The 26,841-nt window shown below is 48.9% G+C and overlaps 1 protein-coding gene across 1 annotated transcript in view; it reads right to left on the bottom strand.

Moving 5' to 3' along the window:
* The window catches only part of PDE8A (phosphodiesterase 8A), a 101,927-nt gene extending 85,705 nt beyond the window's left edge, over positions 1-16,222 (bottom strand). The window contains exon 1 of the mRNA XM_036306288.1: positions 15,986-16,222. Within this exon, the coding sequence (XP_036162181.1) occupies positions 15,986-16,186 (201 nt within the window). The 5' untranslated portion in view covers positions 16,187-16,222. The remainder of the gene's footprint in view (positions 1-15,985) is intronic.
* Positions 16,223-26,841: the final 10,619 nt, after the last annotated feature.

Here is a 26,841-nt window from a genome sequence, read left to right as displayed (position 1 = left end):
GCTGAGGAAAGAAAAAGGAAGTAGGGACTCTGGAGCTAACTTCCAGGGCCTGTTTCTCAGGCTTAAAATAGGCTTGACCTTAGAATTGTCATGAGAAAAGGCAGAACAAATTAAGTCACATATAAACTGTTTGTTCTCAAGAACATAACTAGGGGGCACCGAGCACAGTACTAGGTTAAGGGACACTGACTGACGAACTCACACTGCCTCGCTCTTCCAGCCAGAAGTTCTCCTAAGGTCACACCTTAAAGTCACCACATATACTCTCTACGACGTTCCATCATCTTCACCGAGGCTTCGACCACAGGACCCCTCAAGCTCACGCTCCCCTGAACTAGGAGCTGAAGAAGGGTGGAGAAAAAAGGCTGCTCCCTTTGAAGCTAGCCCACCCGGTTCCTTCATTGGACAAATACCCGTAGGTATAGGCACATGGCTGGCAAAGGAAGGCCCCGCCCCTCTCCTGGAGCGTACACATGTCAGGACAGGCCATCAAATGCACACACAGACATGTAAAAGCCGTGCTGGGCTCCAGGACATGGTGCTGATGGAGCACAGAAGAGGATGCTGGACCCTCCATGTGTGGGGCAAGAGGGAAACAGCTTCTCAGGGGAGACCCACAGCATGAGAAAGAACTGAGTGAGAAGCAAGTAAAGGCATTTTAGACGAAGGGAAAGGCACATGCCACGACCAGAGACAAAAAGGACATTCATGAAAATCCTGGCTCCAACACGACACATACTGAGGTTTCTAATACACATTTTTATTGAAAGTTAACATACAGGAAAAAATACATAAACCCTAAGTGTGTAGCTTGGTGAATTACACAAAGTAAACTCACCCGTCTAACTACCATCCGGGCCGAGAAACAGCATTCCCAGACTCAGAAGCCCTCATGTTCTTTCCAAAAGGCCAGGGCATCATGGCTCCCAGCACCACACCTCAGCCTGAGTTTAGGAGCAGGGAATCATTCTTGTCTGGCTGATTTCATTCAACACTTTACCTGTGAAATTCACCCGTGCTGTTGCATATAACAATAGTTCTTTCATTTCCACGGCTATAGAGCCTTTCATTGTATACTTTTATCACAACTTATTCTCCTTTGAGTGGACTTTGGGATTCTAGTTTTTTGCTGTTGTGAATAATGCTATGAACATTCTAGTATGTGACTGTGGCAAACATATGTACACACCTCTACTGGGTATATGTCCAAGGAGCAGAATTGGTAGGAGACAAAATATGCATATGTTCAACTTCAGCAGATACTGCCAAACAGTTTTCCAAAATAACCTTACTAACTTACATTCCTACCAACGGCATATGACATCTGTTTTTTGTTTTGCTGGTTTTTGTAATAACAGACAAGACAACCTACCACTGTCTGGAGAAAACCTAAACTTTTGATTAAAACTGGCCATGTGAAAACCATGGCCAAGGGTCCTTCTCCAGCCTGAAGCCCCCGAATATATTCCTTTAGATGAATTTTATCATCTGTCACTCAAAATGCCTAAATTTTACAATGGGTAAGCTCTTAGGACAACAAATTCCATTACAAAGAGAGATCTGTAACATCCTTATTCCCAGGTCATAGAAAACAAACGTACAGGTATAGTTTCTTCTTGGCCTGATTATAAAACATTCTATATCACCTGCAGCCAAAAATGACTTTCTAACAGTCACTTTCAAAAGAAAAAGGGCCTGCCCTAGCCAGTTTGTCTCAGTGGAGAGAGCATCCGCCTGCAGACTGAAGGGTCTCAGGTTCGATTCCAGTCAAGGGCACGTGCCCGGATTGTGGGCTCAATCCCCAGTAGGGGGAATGCAGGGGGCAGCTGATCAATGATTCTCTCTCTTCTCTCCCTGTCCCTTCCTCTCTGAAATCAATAAAATTATATTTTAAAAAGAAAAGAAAAAAAGCCTGTTTTTACATCAATAGTGTTAAGTGAGAAGGTAGAGAGACAAGAGCTAGAATGGTCTCCAGGTTGGCTTTTAGGCTTCCTCCCCAGTCACAACGTAAAAATTACTCTGCGACTCTCCCACCTTCTCCCTGCCCTAAACTACAGAGCATTACACACAACCACACACACCCCAGGAAGACTGAGGAAAAGGGGGCAGAAGTTGGGTGAAGAACACTTCCTTCCTTCTCCTCTGAACAGGACTCAAACTCCAAGCCTGTCTCTCCCACGTGCCCATTATCAGAGCAGGAGCCCTGAGGACAAAGACAGGCTGACCTGGAGGGAGGAGGCTGGGTAGCCCCGCAGGCTCTCTAAGGTGGAGTGGGCGCCTGGCTACTCAGACACTGTGGAGAGAAGCTCCCCACCGTATCCCCAGCAAACAAGGCTGCCAGGCATTGCTTTAGGGACATTTAGCAAAAGGCAGATGGTTCGGCCAGCAAGGGCAGGAGGAGTGGGGTGGGGTGGGGTGAAGGGGGTGGGAAAGGACGCAGGCAGACACATCAGCAGTGGGAGGAAATCCGCGGCAGGGGGCAGGGTCTCATCCTTGGGGCCTGGAGTCAGAAAAAGGGAAACCGAGGTGCTGACAGGTCGCCAGGAGAGGGTGTAAGAATTTAAGGTGAGACTGTGTCCACAGCAACAAGGCCCGTCATTAGAAACAGGGCTGAGTCCCAGGGGAGCATGGACTAGAATAAAGTCCAACTGAATAGGGGTGGGGTGGGGGCAAGGTGTCAGGAGAAAGGCAGTGACAGGGAGCCAGGCAGGCCGTTATCCTAGTAGGTATCAGCAGACAGAGGGTGGAATTCTGCAAATACACTCAGACAGACATAATTAACCTGTATTTCAGTGTCACAACACAGAAAAGATCACCTGGCTTCTGACACCTCCCTGGGCCACTAGCGGCGCTGGCATTTTTTTTTTTCAAGATGGAGGTGCTACAAAATCAACAAATTTGGCAAACTGTTCAAGTTACAAAAGGGTCTGGAACATTCCAAATCAAGAAATACAGAATTCCTACATAAACAGAGATAATCCCCAAGTATAAAACAAATGCATTCTGCAGCGTGTATATTTGCTCCATATACTTTCCCGATGAAAAGGCAAACTTTAGAGAAGCTGCTAAAACAACATGTGAGAAAAGAAAGCATATGAACTATGTTCCGTTCATTTTGGTGGAAGACAAATAAAATGTCGTTATTTATTCTTCAATGAAACTATCACTCAATCCAAAGACAAATCATTGTCTAAGGACAGAAGAACGAAGAACAGTATCCCAGCTGTAATTCCAGGAAACTGGAAGTCAAACTCGAATAACGTCAACTCAGACCCTGCCTGGGGGTTCGAGTAGCCAAAGAAGCATCACAGATGTGGCAGCGGCAGCAGGAAGCAGGACTTGGAGATCCAGACTCTACCCCTCCTCTCTCCCTGCTCCTGTTCCATTTCATAAGTTGTATCAATCAGGGTGCTTTTGGTTGCAAATTTTAAAAAATCCGACCTCAAATTACTATGCCGTAAGGGGGGTTTATTGGCATATGTAGATGCAAAGCCCAGAGTGAGAGCTTGTGAGCTTCAGGCAAGATTCAACAGGACTAGTAACTGGGACCAGAGGAATTTCACGCCTGACTCAGGCCTGGGTTATGAATCTGTTATTGAGACTATGTCAGGGACCAACCTTCACAAATGCTGTGCATGGCAGGGGGAAAAGGGAAGAACTAAAATAGTTACCCAAGAGGTGTGGCAGAGATGGCGGGCTGTCCAGGCCCGGTTCCTCTTCTCCCTGGGCACACAGACAGATCCCATTTCCCTGCCTCGGCAAAACTAGGTGTGGCCCAGTGACCCCTGGAACAAACTGGCACGGACCACTGCCAGGTCTGGCCCCTAAGAACCTCTCACCCACGACCCTTCGTGCTCTTACCCCTCCCGAAAGCTTGTCGGTGCGGACATGCTCGGTGACCTTGGGAGCCACCGATGGAGGGAGCCTCAGTCCCTGAGTCGCCACTTCGAGAAGAGTCCTCCACTAATCAGGGACACTCCTTTCAGATTTGACATGACTGAGAGACGTTTATCAAGGCTGAGACTTTTGTATACTTTGGGTGTGTTTTGACGGTCGGCCTATCCTAACAGGTGAAGAGATTAAGGCCCACAAGACTGGCTGGCTTGCCTAAGATACAGTTAGCTGATGAAAAGAAACCCCAAAACACAGGATGCGATGATCTTACCACTGGAATGCAAAAACAGAATTGAAAACAAGCAATAACCCTGAAAGCAACGGATAAAAAGAGAAGAAATGCGCAATACAGAGTCATTAAATATCCTTAAGCAGAATACACAAGGGAGAGGGTCAACTGGGAAGCCCTTCCTATGTCAAAACTTGTTGAAATTTTCTCCTCTTAGCAAACAGAATAAATGGAAAGTTTCTCTGATAACTCAGAACACACACTGTCTCACAATCAGAATTAAGAACAAGCCTCATTACACATAAAAGTGGTATAAATTCTTAAGATGAAAAGCGTCTGGGGGCTTGGGCTGAACCCCAGGGCAGGAGCAGCGGTGGTTCTGTGACCAGCACCTTCCCATCCTCTGAGAGCTGCTCCTCTCCATCCACCTTACCCCACCACCCCGCAACCCCCACCCTGACATCACAGAAGCCACCATTGGCCGCTGGGCGGGCAAGTGCCCTAAACCAGCCCGTCTTGGTCCTTCCCAGGACTTGCACGTGGGAACGAAAGGAAGAGATTCTCACGGATGAAGCTGTGAAATGGGGGCTGTTGTTGGGCCCTGCTTCCTGCTGAGCAGAAATAAACCAGCCCCAGAAAATGGAAGATGACAGAAGTGAGAGAGGAAGATGGAGAGAGTCCTGGTCTCATTGTCCCGGAGGCGGGCGTGCCCGTCCTTCCAGGTCTGGTTAGTAGGGGAGGCTGTGGTGCCCACAGATTCTCTTAGGCCTCAGCTGGGTTAGGTTGCTGTCACCTGCAGTCAAAAGCATCCTGACCAATATAATCAAGAGAACTGTCTCAAAAAAAACAACAACAAACCAGACTCATAAAAAAAACCCATTCACGACACCTCATTAATCTCAAAAAGTAAAATGAAAACTACAGAAATAGCAAAATCTAGTATGGACTCGGAAACCAGGCTGCTAGCTAGGAAACCATGGGCAAATTCACCTTCCACTGGCTCAGTTTTCTTATTGTTAAAGGTGAGCCATTAAGGTAATACCAAGCCCTTTGGGTGTTCTTAGGGATTCAATCAGTAATAAATGGAAGTAACTTAGAACAGTGCCTGGTACGTGGTCACTGGTGTGTGACAGCAATCTTAGTTTATTTCTAGGTTAGTGACCCATGTTTTTGTAGGTTTCAGTGTAACAAGCCAGATGAACAGAGGAGTTAAGCTGATCACAGGAAAGCCTGCTTGTCCCTCACAACCCGCCACGCAGCGGGGCGCCATCAAACCCGGAGGCCCTTTCGCCTGCACTGAAGGGTAACCTACCTCTGCAGTCACAGGCTCCCCAGGCGCTTAGCAAGGAGAAGCTGCATCAGCCACCAGCTCGCTCCTCTGGTCCCTAGGATATCCATTCTCTGCGGAAGGAAGGACGTCCTCCAACACCCCGGGAGGGTAAATCCTGCCCCAGAGCAGCCCACAGGGACCTCTCTATCCTCGGAGCAGGCATGACCTTGACAGTTTGAACCCTGCATCCTATCTTAATCTGTTTTTTTTAATGGAATGAATTCCATAAACACAAAAACCTGAGGGCATTTGTTCCACACGTAAAACACTTCCTCCAACAGCTACCTACTTCCTTCTCAGAGCTCCGCCGTCACCAGGTTCTTTTACTGGTTCTGCTGATTCCCTTGGGGAGACATTCTCAGCAGAGCGCTTGTGAGGAAACTGCCCAGTCCAGAGTCCAGAGGGCATCGAGTCCCTGCCATGTGGGTACCGGAGGCGGGCGGTGTGTGAGGCATGGGCGGAAGCTGGAAGCGCCAGGACCCACATAGGGCTGGGCTCTGAAGGTCAAGGGAAGGAGTCTGGATTGGCCGATGGGGAGCTGAGCAGGAGATGGCACAGCTGGATTTACAGCTGATCACTCTGCTCCCCCTCTTCCAACCTCTGCTTCTAGAGCAGCAAATCTGGACCTCCTGCATATGGGGGGTCTGATTGTCTGGGAACTTAACAATGAGGTCTGGCCTGGCTTGGTGGTTGAGTATCAACCAATGAACCAGGAGGTCATGGTTTAATTCTCGGTTGGAGCACATGCCTGGGTTAGGGCTCCATCCCCAGTGGGGGGCATGCAGGAGGCAGCCAGTCAATGATTCTCTGTCATCATTGATGTCTCTCTCTCTCCCCCTCTCCCTTAAATATATATATACTAGAGACCCGGTGCACAAAATTCGTGCATGGGGAGGGGGTTCCCTCAGCCCCACCTGCACCCTCTCCATTACCGGACCCCTCGGGGGATGTGTGTTGGACATCCCTCTTGCAATCTGGGACCCCTGGCACCTAACTGCTCACCTGCCTGCCTGCCTGGTCGCCCCTAACTGCTCTTCTCTGCTGGCCTGGTTGCCCCTAACCGCCTCTGCCTTGCCACCGTGGCTTTGTCTGGAAGGATGTCCAGGAGATGTGTGGTCTAATTAGCATATTATCCTTTTATTAGTATTGATATTTTTTTAAATATGTTCTAAACATATGTTCTTCAGAAGAATAGCTTAGGTGGGGTAGAAATTCCAAAAAATGTCCCAATGAGGGAGAAATAAGGTAGATCACTTCAGCAATCCCGCTGTACCGCAGTAGCGGACACCAGGGCAAAGCCCTCAGGCCATCGTTTAGAAACTGCTCACTCCAACGCAACCTGGTGGGAAGGAGCCGGCGTGGGACCGCATGCTGCGCCGCGGGCCAGTGCCTGCACCCTGGAAGCACGAGTTCAGTCCACAGCAGCCCTGACCAGAGACCCCTCCGGCCGGCCAACATCACTGTTCTCCGGCAGAAACTGAGCCCAGTAACCGAGCTCTCACTGTGGCAGAGCCAGCCCGAGGAACAACTGAGCCTACACCAAAACCACGCGCTGGCCCACGAGTCACTGTGGGATCCGGGCTGACCTACGCCGCAGAAATATTCTTGGCCTCTCAAGACAAACACAGCTTTGGCTCCGGTCACTGTTTTCTGGTTTGCAGGCCAGCAAGGCAGTACACCCGTTTATTTTCCCATTGTCAGTATATTTAGCCGCACTGAGCGCATTATAACAGAGCTTCCTTCTCTAACGCCCCGGTGGTGAGAAAACAGTTCTGATTAATAACCACAGGAAAACAAGGCAAGTCCGGCAGTTCTAGGGCTCTTCCCGCACCTTCTCGCATACGCTCACCTTACATCCAAGGAGCCGGGGCTCGCAGACGAGTGCCGTGATTTGCCCAGCTCACAGCTTAACCAGAACCAAAGCCAGAATTCTGACTCCAATTCCCCTGCCCTCTTTGTACCACAGTCAACGGTATGTTCAGATTCCTGAACAGGCCCTGGAGAATCGGGGGACAGGGAGACACACACAATCAGAGACAAGTCTTCTCTCCCATGAATGCATCATCCAAAAAGAAAGCTAATCTTTTTTTGTTGTTCACCCTCACCTGAGGATATTTTTCCCATTGATTTTTAGAGAGAGTGGAAGGGAGAGGGAGAGACAGAGAGAAACATCGATGTGAGAGAAACACCAGGGCCAGGGAGCCTGCAACCAAGGTACGTGCCCTTGACCAGAATAGAACCCGGGACCCTTCAGTCCACAGGCCGACGCTCTATCCACCGAGCCACACCGGCCAGGGCAAGAAGGCTAACCTTACATCTCCACATAACTTACAAAAGCCAAGCGCAGCTCCTGGCCCACAGTGAGCACTAAGTGAATGTGTGCTGAAGGAATGAAGGAATACTTCATTGATCCAATAAAGAACCAGTGCTCTCCCTATCACAGAACCTACCAAACTGGAGCTCTCGGTGTGAGGGAGAAGGGAGGCTAGAGGCCACTAAAACACTGGGGGCATTAAACAGTATCTACCATGAGCTTTTACAAGTTCATAGAACACTACGAACTACTGACACATCAAACCCCTCAGTCTCAAAACACACGATGCTAAAAGAAGTGTTACATAAAAAGAGTACATAGTATATAACTCTACTTATATGAAATTCTAGAACAAACAAAGCTAATCTACAATGGGGAAAAAATTAACACAAATGTAACAACTGGTTATCATTTTTGGGGTGTATTACCGTTGTGTTTTTTCATATGCACATATTTTATGTGGTGATAATATACAATTTGATTTCATATATCATTGCTTATTAAGTCACTCTCTTATTTTGTTTTAAAAAATATATCTTTATTGCTTTCAGAGAGGAACAGAGAGAGAGAGAGAGAGAGAGAGAAACATCAATGATGAGAGAGAATCATTAATTGGCTGCTTCCTGCACGCCCCCACCGGGGATGGAGCCCGCAACCCGGGCATGTGCCTGACCGGGAATAGAACCATTACCTCCTGTTTCATAGGTCAACACTCAACCATTGAGCCATGCCCCCCTGGCTGGTTTTGCATTTTTGAAAATAATTAGAAGGACAGTTGCAGGGATGGTGGGGAGAAACTGCCTGGGAAGGGGCACGAGGGAACTTTCTGGGTGATGACAATGTCCTATAACAGTGATGGCAAACCTATGACACGCGTGTCAGAGGTGACACGCGAACTCATTTTTTTGGTTGATTTTTCTTTGTTAAATGGCATTTAAATATATAAAATAAATACCAAAAATATAAATCTTTGTTTTACTATGGTTGCAAATATCAAAAAATTTCTATATGTGACCCGGCACCAGAGTTAAGTTGGGGTTTTTCAAAATGCTGACACGCCGAGCTCAAAAGGTTCGCCATCACTGTTCTATAACTTGAGAGAGGTTTTGATTACACAGGCAAATGTATGGATTTGTCAAGACTCAGCAAATGTACAATAAATATTTGTGCATTTTATTGTATGTAAATTACACCTCAAAAGAAAAAAATCTAAACAAATAATGAACCTTAATTAATGACATTCATGCTATAATATTGAAGGGGAGGTGTACTGATGATTATAATTACTTTAAAATGCATAAAAGAAAAAGGAGGTGGCTACTCAGGATTAGATAGACAGATAAACAGATAGATGATAAAGCAAGAACAGTAAAATGCTAATGTAAAATTCTTCCGGGAATGCTGTATATTTGAGATTTTTCGTAATAAAATGTTAAAAATACTGAAAAATAGTGAACAGTCATGAGGCAAGCTTTTGGAGTGCTAGCCATGTTTTATATTGATCTGGGTGGCGGTTACACGCATCAGACATGTGTAAAATCTTATCAAGCTGCCCACTTTAAGACTTTGTACATTTTTCTGACTGCATTTCTTATTTCACAAAAAATGTTTTCAATAAACAGCAATCAGAATAGGACTTCAAAGTGTGTCTAATTTATATCCTCAAAGAGATAAGGGAGTAGAATGCTACAACCGAAAAAAAACATGAATAAGCAGAGAACAAACCATAAATCTTGAACACAAAAACTGCCCAATTTTAAAACTCAATGGGCTCGAGGGCTGTGCAGACCTTGAGGAATGAGTCAGTAGCTGGAAGAGTGGACTAAAAAACCCTCCCACACTGTGATGCAGAGATGGGAAGTAAGAGTACAGTGCAGCCCTAACCGGTTTGGCTCAGTGGATAGAGCGTCGGCCTGCGGACTGAAGGGTCCCGGGTTCGATTCCGGTCAAGGGCATGTACCTTGGTTGCGGGTACATCCCCAGTAGGGGGTGTGCAGGAGGCAGCTGATCAATGTTTCTCTCTCATCGATGTTTCTAACTCTCTATTCCCTCTCCCTTCTTCTCTGTAAAAAATCAATATATTAAAAAAAAAAAAGAACAGGGGCTTTGAATCATCATTTTTTTAAAAATATGAGAGAACAGTGCGGAGACACGGAGGGCAGACCAAGATGTGTCAAAACCCTATCATTTGACGCTGGCTGGTATGGCTCAGTGGACAGAGTGTCGGCCTGAGGACTGAAGGGTCCTGGGTTCGATCTGGCTCAAGGGTACATGCCTGGTTGCGGGCACAATCACCAGTGGAAGTGTGCAGGAGGCGGCCGATCAATGATTCTCTCTCATCACTGCTATTTTTATCTCTCTCTCCTTCTCCCTTACTCTCTGAAATCAATAAAAAGACATTCAAACAAACAAAAAACCCTATCATTTGGAGGGAGCGGCAAAAGAAAGAAAATGAGGAAATGGAAAGGGGACATCTGGGGAAATAACAGCTAAGTGTTTCCTAGGACTAATGAACAAAACAATTTTTAAAAATCATTCTGAATTACAGTTATTTAAAGGAACCTACATGGAGGGAGAAAACAAGCCACCACTTTATGGGACGCTCTCTCCCGATTATGCAACGTAAGTAATTGTGCAACTGAAGCGATCCTTGTTCCTTTCTGTATTTTTCAAGTTTTCTGCAATGAACATTACTGTCTTAATAAGGGGAAAAATAAAAGTTTACTTTTATAACATGATTCCAGAACCAAGAGACCAGAAAGGCTTTTTAAAGAACTCCCTAACCTCTCTCCTCTGGCTTCTGCCCTATGCTATTACAGTGAACCTGTTTCTGGAAGCGGTCACCACAAACTGGGGCAAGTCATTTGATCTCCTCAAATTTCTGCTTCTTTAGGTCTTCAAGAGGGAAAATAAAATCCCTCCTTCCTGCGTCACAGGAGCTTGGGGAACATCAAATGAGACGCTGCATAAAAATAGCGCCTGGTAAACCATAAAGCCCTGCACAAGTTGTGGCATGCTATCAGTCCTTCTCTGCTGGTAAACCCCACCTCCCAGTCGCCCTCCAGTTACCTCCTCCCTCACTCCTCAAATCCAGTCTGCCTCAGCCTGCCAGCTCCTCCTTCCCTCCTCCCCAAGCCACCCCACGACATTACTGATGCCTGGTCACACCTCGTGCCTACAGCAGGCCCACCTCCAGCTCTTCCTCACCCTACACGAACGAGTTTCCTCTGAAACTTAACCTTCATAAAATGTGTTTACCCTGAGGAAAGTGAAAAAGCTTTTGGGAGCTCTCTAAGGTTTACAGGATGGACTTCAAACTCCCCAACCTGGCTTTCAGGCCCTCCATCCTATTCCTGGTCAGCCCCCTCCCAGTCTGCAAAGCAAGCCACCCCTCCACCCTCACACCTGTCTACCTGTCCAGGCCCAAGTCCCCCCTCCCTTCCTGTCTCTATACCTTATGACCAATCCAGACCAAGCTCCTGGCTGTGCCCTGGGCACCCATCCATTCCTGTGGCACTACCATCACTTCCAGGGCGGAGCCCTGCCACACCTTCCCAGGGAGGACTTCTTGTGCCCTGAGGGCAGGGCCTTGTTCAGCCCTCCTATACTCTCTATAGTAAGCACTCAAATTAACCTGCTAATCATTTTAGTCCCTAAAATAAAGTTTCTTTACCTAACTGAATTTTGTAGTATTTTTTCTTTATAGCTTTATTACCTATGTATCTATTATACACAACCCCACATAATATACTGTTTAGCTATTAAATTTTAAATAAAAGGAATTATGCTTCATAAGTTCTTATATAACTTCTCTCAACATTAAGTTTTAGAAATTGATCTGCGTTGATACCTGTGGCCACAATCCATTCATTTTCAGAGCTGTAAACTAGTCAGTCCACTGTTTAAGCATATCACAACTTATTTACGTGGTTGACGGACATTTGAGAAAATGCGACACCCCCCTCCCCTTTCTGTTTCTGAAATAAGTGACTGTAATTTATCTCTGGCGCTCATGGGCTGAGAGTTCTCTCATTATCCTGCACTTAAACCTTTCGGTATGTAGAATCTTATTATTTTGCCAGGCCTCTCATAGAGATTTGGCTTTTCATATTTTCTTCAATACCTATTCTATGTCTATAAAATCTGCTTTATGTTTAAAAAATATACAGCACAGCCCAGCTGGTGTGGCTCAGTGGTTGTCGCATTTTCTCAATTGTATTTCCAGAGGGAAATTTTCTATACTTGCATATAATCTACCAAGGATCAATGACCTCTCGTGGGGGGAAAAGCAGTCAGGTCACACAAAAAGAGACATCTGCTTTAGCTTAGGGAAATATAAAGATTTGATTAATCCACTTGGTATATTAAGAGCAGGAAATAAATTTGATTCCACAGCCGAGAAACACTGAGAAACTACACAACTTTGAGTAAGATGGCTAGTTTGGCCAGTTTTGTGGAGGAAGGTTGGGTGGGCAGGGAGGAAGATGGAGAAGCTGGTGGGGAAAAGAGAGAGCGAATAGGAGGTGAGGAAAAGAGGACAGAGTGAAGACTGGACATGGCCAAAACAGAAATCCACCTGTGAGGATTCCGAGTGCTGGAGGCTGTGGCCCTGGGTCAGTGTGTGGCTATGCTATTCTCTGTCACCTGTTGTGCCCTGTTCATCCAGCTACACTAACCCTTCCATCTTTACAGGGAAATCTACTCTGCTCACCAAGGTGAAAACAGATTGCTCCCTGGGTCCAATAACCCGAGATTTCCTCAAAATCAAACCCAAGCTCTACAGCCTCCACGCTGGTTTCTGTTTCTCCTTTTTTATGGGCTGGGTGGATTGCCCACTTCTACAGCCTGGTGCACACAAGTCTCCACTTCAACAAATGGCTGTGAAGACCTGTGGGAGCTTGTGGGGTACAGCAGTGAACGAAACAGACGTGACTGCCACTCCACAGAGCTGGCTAGCCACACAGGGTGGGGAGGGCATCAATCAGGGCAGTGCTTTGGGTGTTTGCTGAAAGGGAGGGTGAGCATATAGGGTCCCCTCTGACACCCTGCCCCACACACTCAGCTCTTTTCAGGGCCACTCAAGTCCTAGCTAAGGAAAGGGAAAACAGAGGAAATCCCAAAACTGACAGAAGACACTGAAATGTTACAGTTAACACTCACCCCAATTGAAAACAAAACAAAACTGAACACAGCATTCATCATCGGTAACCACACAGGCTGTAACTCCCGAAATGAATCAACAGTCAGAGTACTTTTAGTTATATTTAAATATATTAATTAAATGTATTACAAGATCCTAAAGTACCTTTGGAATCATTAAGGAGCATATTGTATTTATTGAGCTTTACTGTTAAGTGTATTTCTTGTACTTTGAATACTCATGTTCTAATGTGCGGCCTGCCTCTAAGATACACCTCGATAGAAGGGCTCTGTAATCAAAACAAGTTTGGGGAATGTTGCAAGTTTGGGGAATGATTTGGGGAGCCACAGTGTGTTTCTGAAAATTCAGTTTTATGACCAATCCTGCACGAAAGAATTCTGCAGAACTTAGTCTGAGGCAGTATTTCCCAAATTTATTTGACCATGAACCATTTTTTTATTTAATACTTATTAAGAGTACACAACTTGCTTCAGGGAACACATGTGGGATCACTACAGTGTAGGGAATACACTGCTTAATAATTAATCTGAAAATGCAATTAATTACCACTCTCCCAAGCATGTGCTGATGAACTGGTGTTTACTCTATGCTTTAGGAATATAAAAACTTCCCCCAATGAGTTTCTTACTGAAAATCACTCAACAATATGCTGACTTACTGTATTTTTTAAGAAGAAAAATTTTAACAGAAATTGGATCTTGATATGTTTATAAAAAGGATTCAAATTAATTGTAAAATAATGCAATTTTGCTAAATTGCTGGCAGTTTATCCCCTCTAAGCATGCATTTTTATATTTCCAGAGTATATTTAATATATTCCCTTAAAGAAACAATATTGAACAAAAAAAGGCCAATATTTACCTCTGCCCTATTACCAGAAATGTCTAATTATAAAGACCTAGAACTGAGATGTGGTATCAACATGTACAGTTCGTGAGTCACAAGCATGAGACTATAGTATGTCTGTGGTTGTGATATTGTTACTTACAATTTGACCCCTCCTCCTGATATAATATTTTTTTTCTTTTTTTCCTATATTTATTGATTTCAGAGAGGAAGGAAGAGGGAGCGATAGAAACATCAATGATGAGAGAGAATCATTGATCGGCTGCCTCCTGCACGTCCCCTACTGGGGATCAAGCCCACAACCCAGGCATGTGCCTTTGGCCGGAATCGAACATGGGACCCTTCAGTCCACAGGCCAACACTCTATCCACTGAGCCAAACTGGCTAGGGCAATATAATATAGTCTTAAAGCCTATGTTGGAGGTTTTACAGAACCAAATTCCAGTGACTGAAAATGTTTCAACATTCAGTTACCAATAAAAAAAACACATACAAACTCGGTCAACATTTCTTTAACACCCACTATACGCATGCCACTGGATTAAGCACTGTCATGGTAAATGTACTTTTGTGGGACCCAAATCAAGACGATGGTCTGACAGCAGGACAGAAAATTTAAGACTCTTGGAAACTCGGGGAACATCGGGCACTGTGGATAACAGGCTTAGAGTAAGTTGCTGCACTGGAGAGGCTTATAAGACACCAGGGGCATTTCAAGACAGCCACTCCGCCACAAAAAGGAAGACAGTGAAGACAGAAGGGCCTCTCGCTAAAAAGGCTACTGTCATGGCCTAAAAGCTTAATATCAGTTAATGCAAGACAAACCGAGATTAGACTCGGGCCAAAAAAACTTGAAAGCTGTTAAAAGTTTCCAGATTCAACGTCACTTGTTGTAATGCTTTAAAAAAAAAAAAAAAAAAAAAAAAAAAAAAAAGCCAGTTAGGTAGGCTTAATGGATAAGCATTACGCGGATATGCGGAGCAGCTTGGGTCAACAGTCTAAAACCACTGCTGGTGTGTGTGTGTCTTTGAAGAATCTACCCAGAGAGCGCGCACCTTCTGATAATGAGAACAAGGTGAGTTCTCACGTGATATACGGGGAGGGGTGGAGAAAATCACCTCCACCTGTTATAGAAAAAAAAAAATATCATGACTACTGATGCAAACTTAAGACAGAAAGCGAACCCAGCTACAGCCCTCAAGCTCGGGAGGTCTCGCAGTCCTCAGTTGAAAAGAAAAGCAGTTTAAGTTTGCACAGAAAAGCAGGTTAAGTTTGCAAAGAAAAGCAGGTTAAATTTGCACAGAAAAGCAGGTTAAGTTTGCAAAGAAAAGCAGGTTAAATTTGCACAGAAAAGCAGGTTACGTTTGCAAACGACTCGACTCTGAGCAGCTGCGGGGAGAGGGATGCTGCTCTTCAACCACCTGTGACCATTCGCACCAATCTGCCTTCCCTCCTTTAGTAAAACATCAACAACGCATACGTTCCAGCTGTAACAGTTCAAGTCAGAGCCCTGGAAAACTGCTGCTGTGTGCCCTACTGAACTTTATTTGATTTCCCCTTTTAAAAAAAGAAAAGAAATGATCATTCTTTAAAAAGAAAAAAAATTAGCAAAGATTAAGGCCCAGAAACTTTGAGAAAACATAGCCGAGGCAATACACTTTGGAGAAGATGTTCAATTATTTAAAAAATAAATAAAAATAAAAAGGACAAGAAAGTCACAAATGTGTTCCGCCAGTCGACTGCTTAATATAAAAAAATTAGCTTTGTTCTGATGAACGTTTCAAAGCCGGCGTTCCTGGTCGGGTTCTGTAAATCCGTGCACCGCACACACATGTCTGCGGAGAGACGTGAACCTCAAATGCACGCGCCGCGGGGGATGGTCCCCACGCAGCGCGCGGGCCCCGCGGCGCCCCCTTCCCTCCACCGGGAACCAAGTTCACCCCGACCCGGCTCCGGGGATCCCCGGCCCGCTCGGGGGGAGGGAACGGCCTCCAGCGCCTTCGACAATTCACAGAGGACCCCGGGCTCCGGACGTCTGGTGCCTCCCCGAAACTCACCCCACAACCTTCATCAGGGCCCGGGGCCCGGTCGCTGCCCGGCGGGACGGGCTGCGGGCGTCCGTCCGTCACCCGGAGCCCGGCCTGGGCACCGAGGCCCGGAGGCGGCCCCGCCCGGCCCGGAGGGAGAGCTCCCGCCCGCCGGCGCCCTTACCTTACAGTCGCGATGCTGGGGGAGGTCCGCGGGGAGCGCGCCGCTGGTGGTGGCCAAGGCTTCGGGCTCCAGAGGGACCAGGGCGCCCGGCCCGCCCGGCGGAGGCAGCAGCGCCGCGGGGTCCTGCGCGTCCTCGGAGTCCCGGGCGCCCGGGTACACGGTCTGGGTCCCGGAACTGCACATGCTCGAAGCGCAGCCCATGCTGGCGGCGGCGGTTCTCCGGTCAGCAAACGGTCAGCCAACGGCCCGCCCGGCGCCTCGCGGCCACTTCCAGCGCCGTGTCATCGCCGCGCGGGCGGGCGGGCGGGCGGGCGGCCGGAGCGCGGGTCTCACGTCAGGAAGCGCGGCGGCCGCTTTTATCACGAGGCGGCGGCGGCGCGGAGGGGGCGCTGGGGCGGGGGCGCCGCGGACGCCCCGCCGAACATGCCCTCCCCAGGCGCCCGGCCGCCCTCACATCGCCCACTCGCCGGCCGCGCTTCCGGGAAACGCCGGGGAGGAGATTCGCGCTCTCCCCGCCGGGAGCCCCGCGGCGCCCGACACCTCGCGGCTCCGACCCCCGAAAGAAGCGCCCCGGCGGCCTCGCCGCGTCCGCCCTGAGGCCCGGGGCTGAGGGAAGCCCGTCGGGCGGCCGCCCGCTGAGAGGCAGGGAGCGCGGATCCAGGCGGCCCGGCCCGCGCCGTCGAGAACCGCAGACTCGGCGCGCCCCCGGGAGCTGCGGGCTCCGGCTCCGGCTCCGCGGGTTTGGAGGCGGCGCCACGCCCCGCGCCGAGCGGCAGCCTCCGGGCCGGCGTCTGGGCGCAGCACCTGGGGCGCCGCCGCCGCCTCCCGCGCGCCGCACTGCGCATGCGCGGCCCGAGGGGCAGGGGCGGCCGCGGGCGCTGCGGGAAGCAAGGCAGGGACTCGCCCCAGGACATCAGCGGCGCGGAGGGCGGTGACCTCGAGCCCCCGAAACCCCGATGCCCACCGGGAGACTCCATCTTGTTCCTCTGAGTTTTACGAAGCTGCCCCCTCCCATGCTCCCCTCGCCCGGACCTAAGAGAAGCCTGAGCCCGGTCTGTCCTGGAAGGTGGGGTGGGAGGAACCCCCAGGGCTCCCCCATTCTTGGCGCCTCCTCCACCCATAAGCCTTCCCTCACGCGGAACTCGGATGTTGGGGGTCTGGCACACAGACCAGCAGGGGTTCAGATGCCAGCTCTGCCCCTTCGCAGCTGCACGACCTCAATCGGGCCACGACCTCTGAGCCAGAGAGGCCCTGGAAGGACCCCCGTTTGCGGGGGGGAAAGGGGGGCGAAGAGAGGCCCACGAGGGTGCCCCACGACCCCTCAAGCCAAGTCCTGGAGCACCACGCCAGGCTGCACCTGCCACCGGGAGGCTGCGCTGCTAAGAAGCTGCGTTAGCGCCAGGCCACTCCCCCACCCGCTCCCTCTTCCTCGCGTTTTAACCGAAGGACTGACTGCTCGCTCCAGGCGCTGGAGTCCCCAAGGCAGTGGTTCTCAACCTTCCTCATGCCGCGACCCTTTCATACAGTTCCTCATGTCGTGGTGACCCCCAATTTCATTGTTACAAATTGAACATAATTAACGCATAGTGATTCATCACAAAACAATATGTAATTATCTATGTGTTTTCCGATGGTCTTAGGGGACCCCTGTGAAAGGGTCGTTCGACCCCCCAAAGGGGTCGCGACCCACAGGTTGAGAACCGCTGCTCCAAGGGCTTCCTGCTTGTGGGAGCAGAGCCAGGCCTCTGCTGTGCAGGGAGAGACCTGTGAAGACTCCAGACTGTACCCTCATGCACCCCTTGGCCAGCTTGCCCTGTGACCTTGGGCGAGTCACCCAGCCTGTGCCTGGGGGGCCCCCACAACCCTGAGTGTCCATGGGGTGGCACCCCAGAGCGGCCCACCTCGGACCCACCCCCGCCCCTGCCCTCCCTGTGACTGTGGGTTCACAAAGACCCCTGACCTCTCCCCATCCCACCCCACCCCCCCTCCCCCGGCAGTCCTGGCCTTTCCTAAGGTAGCCCTGGACCCGGAGGCTGCTCAGGGCTAGCGTCCCTGCTGCAGCACTGGGACTGCTGCACAGTCAGGGGCTGGGGCTCCGGTGGTGGCTCGGGCTCCGGGGCCCCCTAAGATCCGCAGCCCAGGGCCCCTCGAGCCTCAGTCTTCCAGCTGAGGTGCGAGGTGTGCACCAGGCGGTTCCCCAACAGCAGTGGTTCCCCGACAGTGGCACAGCAGGAAGGCCCGGAACCCAAGAGCAAGCAGCCTGTGCTATTCACGTTCATTACCAGCTGAGCCGGGCCGGAACCACCAGCTCCCTGACTCCGTCCATTATCAGGCTTAAGCACTTTGATCAATAGTCATGTTTATGCCTCTGGGCCTTATCAAAGTAGCAGCCGATCAAGGAAGAGGTCTGGAAAAATTCAGGAGAGGATTTTTACTATCACCCGTTATTCTGCCTATATTGTATAGTGTTTTCCACCTTTGTTCTGGGCAGGTTTTATTATATTTTATTTTTTAAAAATATATCTTTATCGATTTCAGAGAGGGAGAGACAGAGAGAAACATCAATGATGACAGAAAAATCATCGATCCACTGCCTGCTGCACTCCGCCTATGAGGGATCAAGCCCGCAACCCAGGCATGTGCCCTTGACCAGAATCAACACATGACTCTTCAGTCCACAGGCTGACACTCTGAGCCAAACCAGCGAGGGCTCTGGGCAGGTTTTAGAAGGTAATTTTTCCAGGCAGAATCTGGATTCTTAAATAAAGAGGAATTGCCCTAGTGAATAGAATGTCGGCCTGTGGACCAAAGGGTCCCGGGTTCGATTCCAGTCAAGGGCACGCACCTTGGTTGCAGGCTCCATCCCAGCCCTGTACCCTGGTCTGGGCTCCTGCAGGAGGCAACCAATCGACACATCGATATTTCTCTGTCTTTCCCTCTCTCTCTCCCACTCTCTCTAAAAACCAATGGAAAAATATCCTTGGGTGAGGATTTAAAAAAAAACAACAAAATAAAAATAAAGAGGAATTCAGGAAGAAAACGCTTTGAACTACCAGAGTGCATGGCAGTAGACCGTGCGCCCTCTGTCCTCCCCTCCCCTCCCCGTCTGGCCTTGATCATTTCCACTGACCTTGCCTCCCCTGGGGCTCCAGGCTGCTGTAGCCTCTGGGCCCTCCCCTCACAGGGCCCTGGCTCCCCTTGGAAATCCTTGAGCCTGAGCTCATGTGGGCGGTGAGGGTGCTTTTCCCCGCCCCCACCTCACTGTCCTTCCCAAGCTGGTCAGTTACCCTCTCTTGTGCCCAGAGAACTGCTGGATAGCAGCAGTGACTGATTTGGAAATCCAGGGGTTAGCGATCAAAGACTGTGCCCCTGGCACCCAATTTTCTACTCCTCCCCATTGAAACGGGCAATTTGGGGCCCTGGACGTAGAGACTGAAGGTTAAGAACGACACAGGAGCAGACAGGAAAGGTAGACGTCAGTTGCCAGCTTCTGGAGCCACAGAGAGCCATCCCTCCCACACACACTTTTTCACACTCAGGAACCCAGCCCGGACACTGCAGAAGTCACAGGCCCCCATCTCAGCTCCAACCCCTTGACATCAATTCCACTCCACCCCACCCCACCCCCCTTCCCTGGCCTGGCCGTAACCTGCACCTTGAGGTCCCTGAATGTTTCTCTATCATGTGAAACCAGCCCCAGGGCCTCAGCAACAGTGGACACAAAAGAGTTCACAGTGGCCTGGCCGGCGTGGTTCAGTGGTTGAGCGTCCACCTATGAACCAGGAGGTCACTTTTTGATTCCAGGTCAGGGCACATGCCCGGATTTCGGGCTTGATCCCCAGTAGGGGGCGTGCAGGAGGCAGCTGGTCAATGATTCTCTCTCATTGTTGATGTTTCTCTCTCTCTCCCTCTCCCTTCCTCTCTGAAATCAGTAAATAAATAAATAAATATTAAAAGAGTGTTCACTGATTAACCCATATGCCACCCACCAGCTCACCAAGACTCTCAGGCCCCCATGCAGAATCCCACCACTTGGCAGTGTCTCAGGAGTTTAATGGCGCCAGTCCCGCTGGAGGGGGGGAACCCCCTTTATGCCAGCCATGTGGGCACCTCGAAGCTCTGTGGCACACAGAACATACCCCCACTCCTCCAGTCCATTCCCCTTGGTTATGGGGACCCCCAAACTGAACGGCTTGACCCCCACATGGCTCAGAGTCACAGTTGAATGTGGGCTTGCAGTTCTTACTCCTAGGACTCAGTCTGAGGTCAGTGGGGCTGGGAAAGGAGCCAAACAAAGGAACAGATGCCAGCCTGTGCCCAGCCCCCCACCCCACTGCCCAGTCCATTCCCAGGGGACTCCTCAGCCCTCGAAGCCCTCCTCGCCAGTTTACCAGAGACATGAAAATGCATGGTACCACACAGCTTTGTGCATCTAAAATCAAAACCTTGTCGGATTCTACACCTCTTCCACCTAAGCTGGTCCTTGTTCCGCCCCTCACTCCCCGGCCCCTCCCACCCCTCATATATTTTTATTGATTTCAGAGAGGAAGAGACAGGGGAAGAGAGATAGAAACATCAATAATGAGAATCATTGATTGGCTGCTTCCTACACGCCCCCTGCTGGGGATCGAGCCCACAACCCAGGCATATGCCCTTGACCAGAATCGAACCTGGGACCCTTCAGTCTGTAGGCCGATGCTCTCTCCACTGAGGTGTGTACCAGGCAGTTCCCCAACTGTCATGAGGATCAATTACCCTACCAACGTCTGGAATTAGGCTTCATCCTGTTCATTCAAAACTTTGTAAGATGTGTTGTTTTTATGTTATTGATTGATTGATTTTAAATCCTCACCCGAGGATATTTCTCCATTGATTTTTAGAGAGAGTGGAAGAGAGAGGGAAAGACAGAGAGAAGCACCAATGTGAGAGAAACACATTGATTGGTTGCCTCCTGAACGAGCCCCGACCAGGGCCTGGGCTGCGGAGGAGCCTGCAAACGAGGTTCATGCCCTTCATTAGAATCGAACCCGGGACCCTTTGGTTCGCAGGCCGACACTCTATCCACTGAGCCAAGCTGGCTAGGGCAGTTGTATTGTTTTTAAATTACACATTTATAATTTTATATTTATATATATTATATATAAATTTAAATTTTATAATTTACACATGAGTATGTGCTGGAAATAGTAAAAAAAAAAAAATCTAAGCAGAAATATATAAAGTGAGCAGAAGCAAAGGAAAGTTTCTCTTCCACCCCCACTCCCTTCCTTCTATGGAGGTAACTATTGTTTGGACCATATGCTTACAGACCTATGTCTGTGTTAAACATATCTCACACACACACACACGTACACGCACAGACACACACACACACACACAAAACTATTGCAATATCACAAACAGGCCTGCAGTCAACATCCTTGGTTAAACCTTTTTCTATAGGGTAGACTCCTAAAAGTTGAATTGCTTTGTCTAAAGGTGTGTACTCCCCCCCAACCCCACCCCACCGTCCCCCACCCCTGCTCCAGGAGGGATGAGAGGAAATGAAAGCATAGAGAGCCTGGCTGGGGGACTGAGACGAACTCCCTGGGCACCCCCTCTGCCCCTGGATGAGGGGGAGCTAACCAGCCCCAGATGCAAAGCCTCTGTTGATCATCTGCATATTCATGGGCCTCCTTATCTTTTTTTTTTTTATTTAGTTTTTAGAAAAGGGATAAGTCTGCAGACTTATTAGTCTTTCAACATTTAAAAAAATATATTTGTACTGCTTTCGGACAGGAAGGAAGAGGGAGAGAGAGACACATCAATAAGAGAGAATCATTGATCAGCTGCCTCCGGCACGCCCCCTGCTGGGGATTTCGCCCGCAACATGGGCATGTGCCCTTGACCCAAATGGAACCCTGGACCCTTCAGACCACAGGCTGATGCTCTATCCACTGAGCCAAACTGGCTAGGACTCAACATTTAAAAAAAATTTTTTTTTATTGATTTCAGAGAGGAAGGGAGAGAGAGAGAGAGAGAGAGAGAGAGAGAGAGAGAGAGAGAGAGACATCAATGATGAGAGAGAATCATGGATTGGTTGCCTCCTGCACGCCCCCTACTGGGGATCGAGTTCACAACCTGGGCACATGCCCTGACTGGGAATAGAACCCAGGACCTTTCATTCCACAGGCCGATGCTCTATCCACTGAGCCAAACCAGCTAGGGCTGGCCCTGCTTATCTTTATTTCTCTTGGTGCTCACAAGCCTTTAGTGAAGTGGGCTTGTATATCCCAATCTTTCGCTGATGCGGAAGGGACTGGGTGATCCCCCTTAGGCCAGAACAGTAAGGAGAGAGCAGCGCCCCCTAGAATCCAGAACGGCGGCGGAGTCAGCAAGCCCCTGTGACGGCGCCCAGAATTCAGGTGTGCCCTGCATTTCTCTCCTCTATTTGGCTCCAGACCTGGGTACTTGTGGTTCACCTGGAGCCTGGGATTGACAACCCAGTGAGGACTCCCTTCCTCAAAACGACCTTATTAACTCCTGTAACCTCAGGCTCCTCCCCTCCCCACCAAGCGCTGAGGTCACCCCGCTGGGTGGGGCAGGGCCAGGACCCCGAGCCCCTGCACCTCTTGGCCCTTCCCTCGGACCGGACCGCTCAACCTGTGGCTTTCAGCCAATTGACACCGGAAAAGAGCATCTGGCGTCTGGGGGGGCCAGGGGCACTGCCGGCCACCCCTCCTTGAGCAGGGGGAGCAGGGGAGCAACACGGGGTCTCCTGGTCTGGAGGAGGAGAGCAGTGTGTCAGGACGGCTCGGAGGTGGCAGCGATGACACCGCCCAGCCTGACTCTTGGGGTCTCTGCTGCTCACTTCACGGGTGTGAGCTCGCTTGTTCCCCATAACGGTCCCTGAAGCGGGCACTGTGATCCTCCACTCCTCCACCCCTGCCCCCATTTTGCAGATGAAAACACTGAGGTGTTTTTGGAACCAGGGCTGATGCAGGGTTTTAATAAAACCCAATCCCTTAGAGAGACTCTTTTAGAAATAGAAGGGTGCTCCGCCCGGCCGGCATGGCTTGCTGGTTGAGTGTCCACCTATGAACCAGGAGGTCGCGGTTTTGATTCCCGGTCAGGGCACATACCCAACATGCCGGCTTGATCCCCAGTGTGGGGTGTGCAGGAGGCAGCCGATCAGTGATTCTCTCTCATCACTGATGTTTCTAGTTCTCTCTCTCCCTCTTTGTTCCTCTCTGAAATCAATAAAAAAAAAATATATATATATATATTTTTTTTTAAAAAAAGAAAAATGTAAATTAAATAGAAAACAAATAAGAAAAATTTAAAAAATAGAAGGATGCTTCTTTAATACAAGGAAGCATTTTATTTCCAGCTAAGAGCTTCCTAGAAATGTAATCCGGAAGCACTACAACCCAGGGGCTGGGATTGAGCAGGGCCACTTCTAAGGAGTTCCCCACGACCAAGGAGCACTTGACGGAACATAACTAAGGAAATCAGAGGTAAGACGTAGGGCAGCCCCGTCCCGGCTGTTCTAGCATTGTCTAGATCAGTGGTCCCCAACCTTTCTGTGGCCACGCCTCACCTAAGCATCTCTAACATCCTGATGCCCACCCCCCCCACCCCCGGACATATCATTCTTATTATTCAGAAAGCGAACTCCTATTCACGTGGAGGAAGCCTCAAAGGCCATGAACTTGGTCTAAACAAGCTTCCAAAGAACATGGCACCCATGAGAGAGAAAAATAAAAGGACGAAAGGAGAGTGGAGCACTGAGGAAGAAATCACTAAGAAACTGTCACAAAAAATAATAGTATGAAGTGAGATGAAAAAATAGCAAAGTTTCAAAACATAATAGAGACCTGAAATACATAAATATGTCACAATATATATTTATAGGCTGTCTATGAGGCCCCTAGAACTATAAGAAATGCAAAAAAAATTCACTGTTAATAACTCATTCTCGAATTGCCCCCCTTAAACATCAAGTTGCCCCCCCTGAGGGGCATGTACCCCACGTTGGGAACCACTGGTCTAGAGGTTCTGAATGGAACTGGAGATAAAATGTATCAGGTAACATAGCATTGTGTCCAAGATGCTTTAAATCAGCGGTTCTCAACCTGTGGGTCGCGACCCCTTTGGGACTCGAACGACCCTTTCACTGGGGTCGCCTAAGACCATCTGAAAACACATATAAAATTACATATTGTTTTTGTGATTAAACACTATGCTTTAATTATGTTCAATTTGTAACCATGAAAATACATCCTGCCTATCAGATATTTACATTATGATTCATAACAGTAGCAAAATGACAGTTATGAAGTAGCAATGACAATAATTTTATGGTTGGGGGTCACCACAACATGAGGAACTGTATGAAAGGGTCGCGGCATCAGGAAGGTTGAGAACCACTGCTTTAAATCAACTCCCAAGTTTTTAAGATGAAATATTTCTTTAAAGTGTTCAGATTCAAAGTTAAAATTTAAAAAAGTGCCGGGAGCCGGTCCATGCTTGCTGTTTCAAGGGACCTGGCATATATGGCATACTGTTCTTAATATGTTTGCTCACCTTCTTGACACTATGTGTTTTAACCAAGGTCTCTGAGAAAGGTTGTTTCCCCAGGTAGGGATTTTCCCCTGAAGTTAGGGAGGGAATAAAACTTCTTAACTAAGTGCCAGGCGGGTAATTAATCACTTTAACTACGAACAATCGTGCTTAAGCTACATAATCTTTACTCCCTGGAATGAAGATAAGAAACGCCCTAACCTTTGTAATAGAGATTGATAGGATTGAATCAACTGGTATAAATACAGATGCAATAAGACAGCAAGAGACAGAACTTAGAACACAGAACTTAGAACACAGAACCTACTCAGAACCTAGAGACAGAAGAACTTCGCTGGAGAGAACATGGCAAAAGATCCTGGACTGAACCTGACTACAGAAATTGGCAAGAGAACCTGACTAGAACCTGGTGACTGAACCTGGCTGGAGAACCTAGCAAGAGAACATGGACACAGAACCTGGCTGGAGATCCTAACCAGAACTTGCCTGGAGATCCTGGCTAGAGATCCTGGCTAGGCTGCTGATCAACTGAACGCTGTCTCCATGTCATCTCTTCTTCGCCAACTCCGTCCACACCTTTGGGGACCCCTGGACCCGCTGGGGTTGGACCCCGGCAAAAAAGTATTGCTGTGGGCTACCCATGACCAGTTAGGAAATCCAATGACAAGAGTGGCCCTGAGTGCCAGGCGCTGGGTGGGCCCTTATATGGAAGCCAAGTCTCCCCAGGCCTTGCCCGGGGTCCCCGCGGCAGCCATAACCCACATTCTGCTGACTCTTCCCCCCTCTTCCAAGACAAGCCTTCAGCCTCCTGCAAAGCCCCCCCATCACTTGCGGGAGTGTCCGAAGGTGGGTGTGAGGCGAGGAGTGCGGTCACCCTCCGTGGCCCTGACTCCTGGGGCCGTGAAAGCTGGGGCCCTGGTGTCCTCGGGACGCAGGAGCTCCTCTGGGCTCCAGGCCCCGGTGGGAAAAGATGCACTTACAGGGTGGCCAACCGTGTCCCTGTCTGCCCAAGACTCTCCGGTTTTACCCTAAAAGTCTTCAGTTCCAGGCAAACCAGGCTGGTTGGTCACCCTATGCATCCTTCATCACGCACACACACATGCACACACACGCACACATGCACACATGCACGCGCGCGCACGCGCACATGCACGCACACATGCACACACACATGCACACGTGCGCACACATGCACACACATGATATCCTTCCTACATTGTCTCCAGGCCCTGAAGCCACACTTTGGGGCTTATTTCAGCCCTTTGTGTTCAGCATGTCTCTATCGAAATAAACCTATGTTTCTATGTTTCTATGTTTTACAGCAAGCATGTCAAACTCACGCCCACGGACTGCATGCAGTCCACAACAAATATTTTTGCAGCCCAGCCAATATGACGGTATGTAAAAAACGTTTTAATAAAATTTCCTTAACGTAATTTTTACAATATCCTGTTATACATAATCCTATTCAGTGGGGCCTTGACTTACGAGTTTAATTCGTTCCGAGACCGAGCTCGTTAAGGAGCTCGTTAACTCAAATTACTCTATCAACTCAATGCAAAAAATCGGCCGAGAGACAGCTGGTATCTCAAAAAACTTGTTAGTTGTGACACTCGTAAGTCAAGGCCCCACTGTATAATAAAAGGCTAATATGCAAATAGACCAAACGGCAGAACAACCGAACAACCGGTCGCTATGATGTGCACTGACCACCAGGGGGCATGTGCAGAACATGGTGGTCGTTGGTCATGGCGGGATGGTGGAGCAGGTGAGCAGGGGTGCCCGACCAAGGCCAGGCACCAGTCAGTGTCACTGGGGCGAGCCTCTGGTGGTTACTGAAAATTCTTTGGTCCTGCATGCCGCAGTCTGTCCAGCACTTGCACCTGCTCTCTCCACTGAGGGGGCGCAGAGGATGGGCGAGACCCGCCCCTGTGCCTAGCGCAGCCTTGCGGCCCACAGTTCCTTCCAAGGTGCACAAATTCGTGCACTGGGCCCCTAGTTATTAATAACAAACTACAACGTTCCCTAATGACTGATTACTATAATCGTGTTGCATTCATTTCCCTTACAGGCGCACCATTTCTCTCCACTAATACTAGCAGCAAATATTTCAGCAGCCGATTTCCACGTCATTAGTCTTGCACTGACTTGTTTGGTATGCGCAACAGGAAATATTTTGCTTTCAGAGAACAAGAAAAATAGGTTTATTTGCGTTACGCTTATGAATTTGTGCAGTTATTCAATGTCTGGTAAGTTAATGTTCAAGAAAAATATTAATTTTTATTAAAATGTTC

Source organism: Myotis myotis, unplaced genomic scaffold (genome assembly GCF_014108235.1).
Source record: "Myotis myotis isolate mMyoMyo1 unplaced genomic scaffold, mMyoMyo1.p scaffold_m19_p_40, whole genome shotgun sequence".
NCBI lineage: Eukaryota > Metazoa > Chordata > Mammalia > Chiroptera > Vespertilionidae > Myotis > Myotis myotis.
Note: the sequence above shows the minus strand (reverse complement) of the source record. Positions and strands in the feature narration are given on the sequence as shown.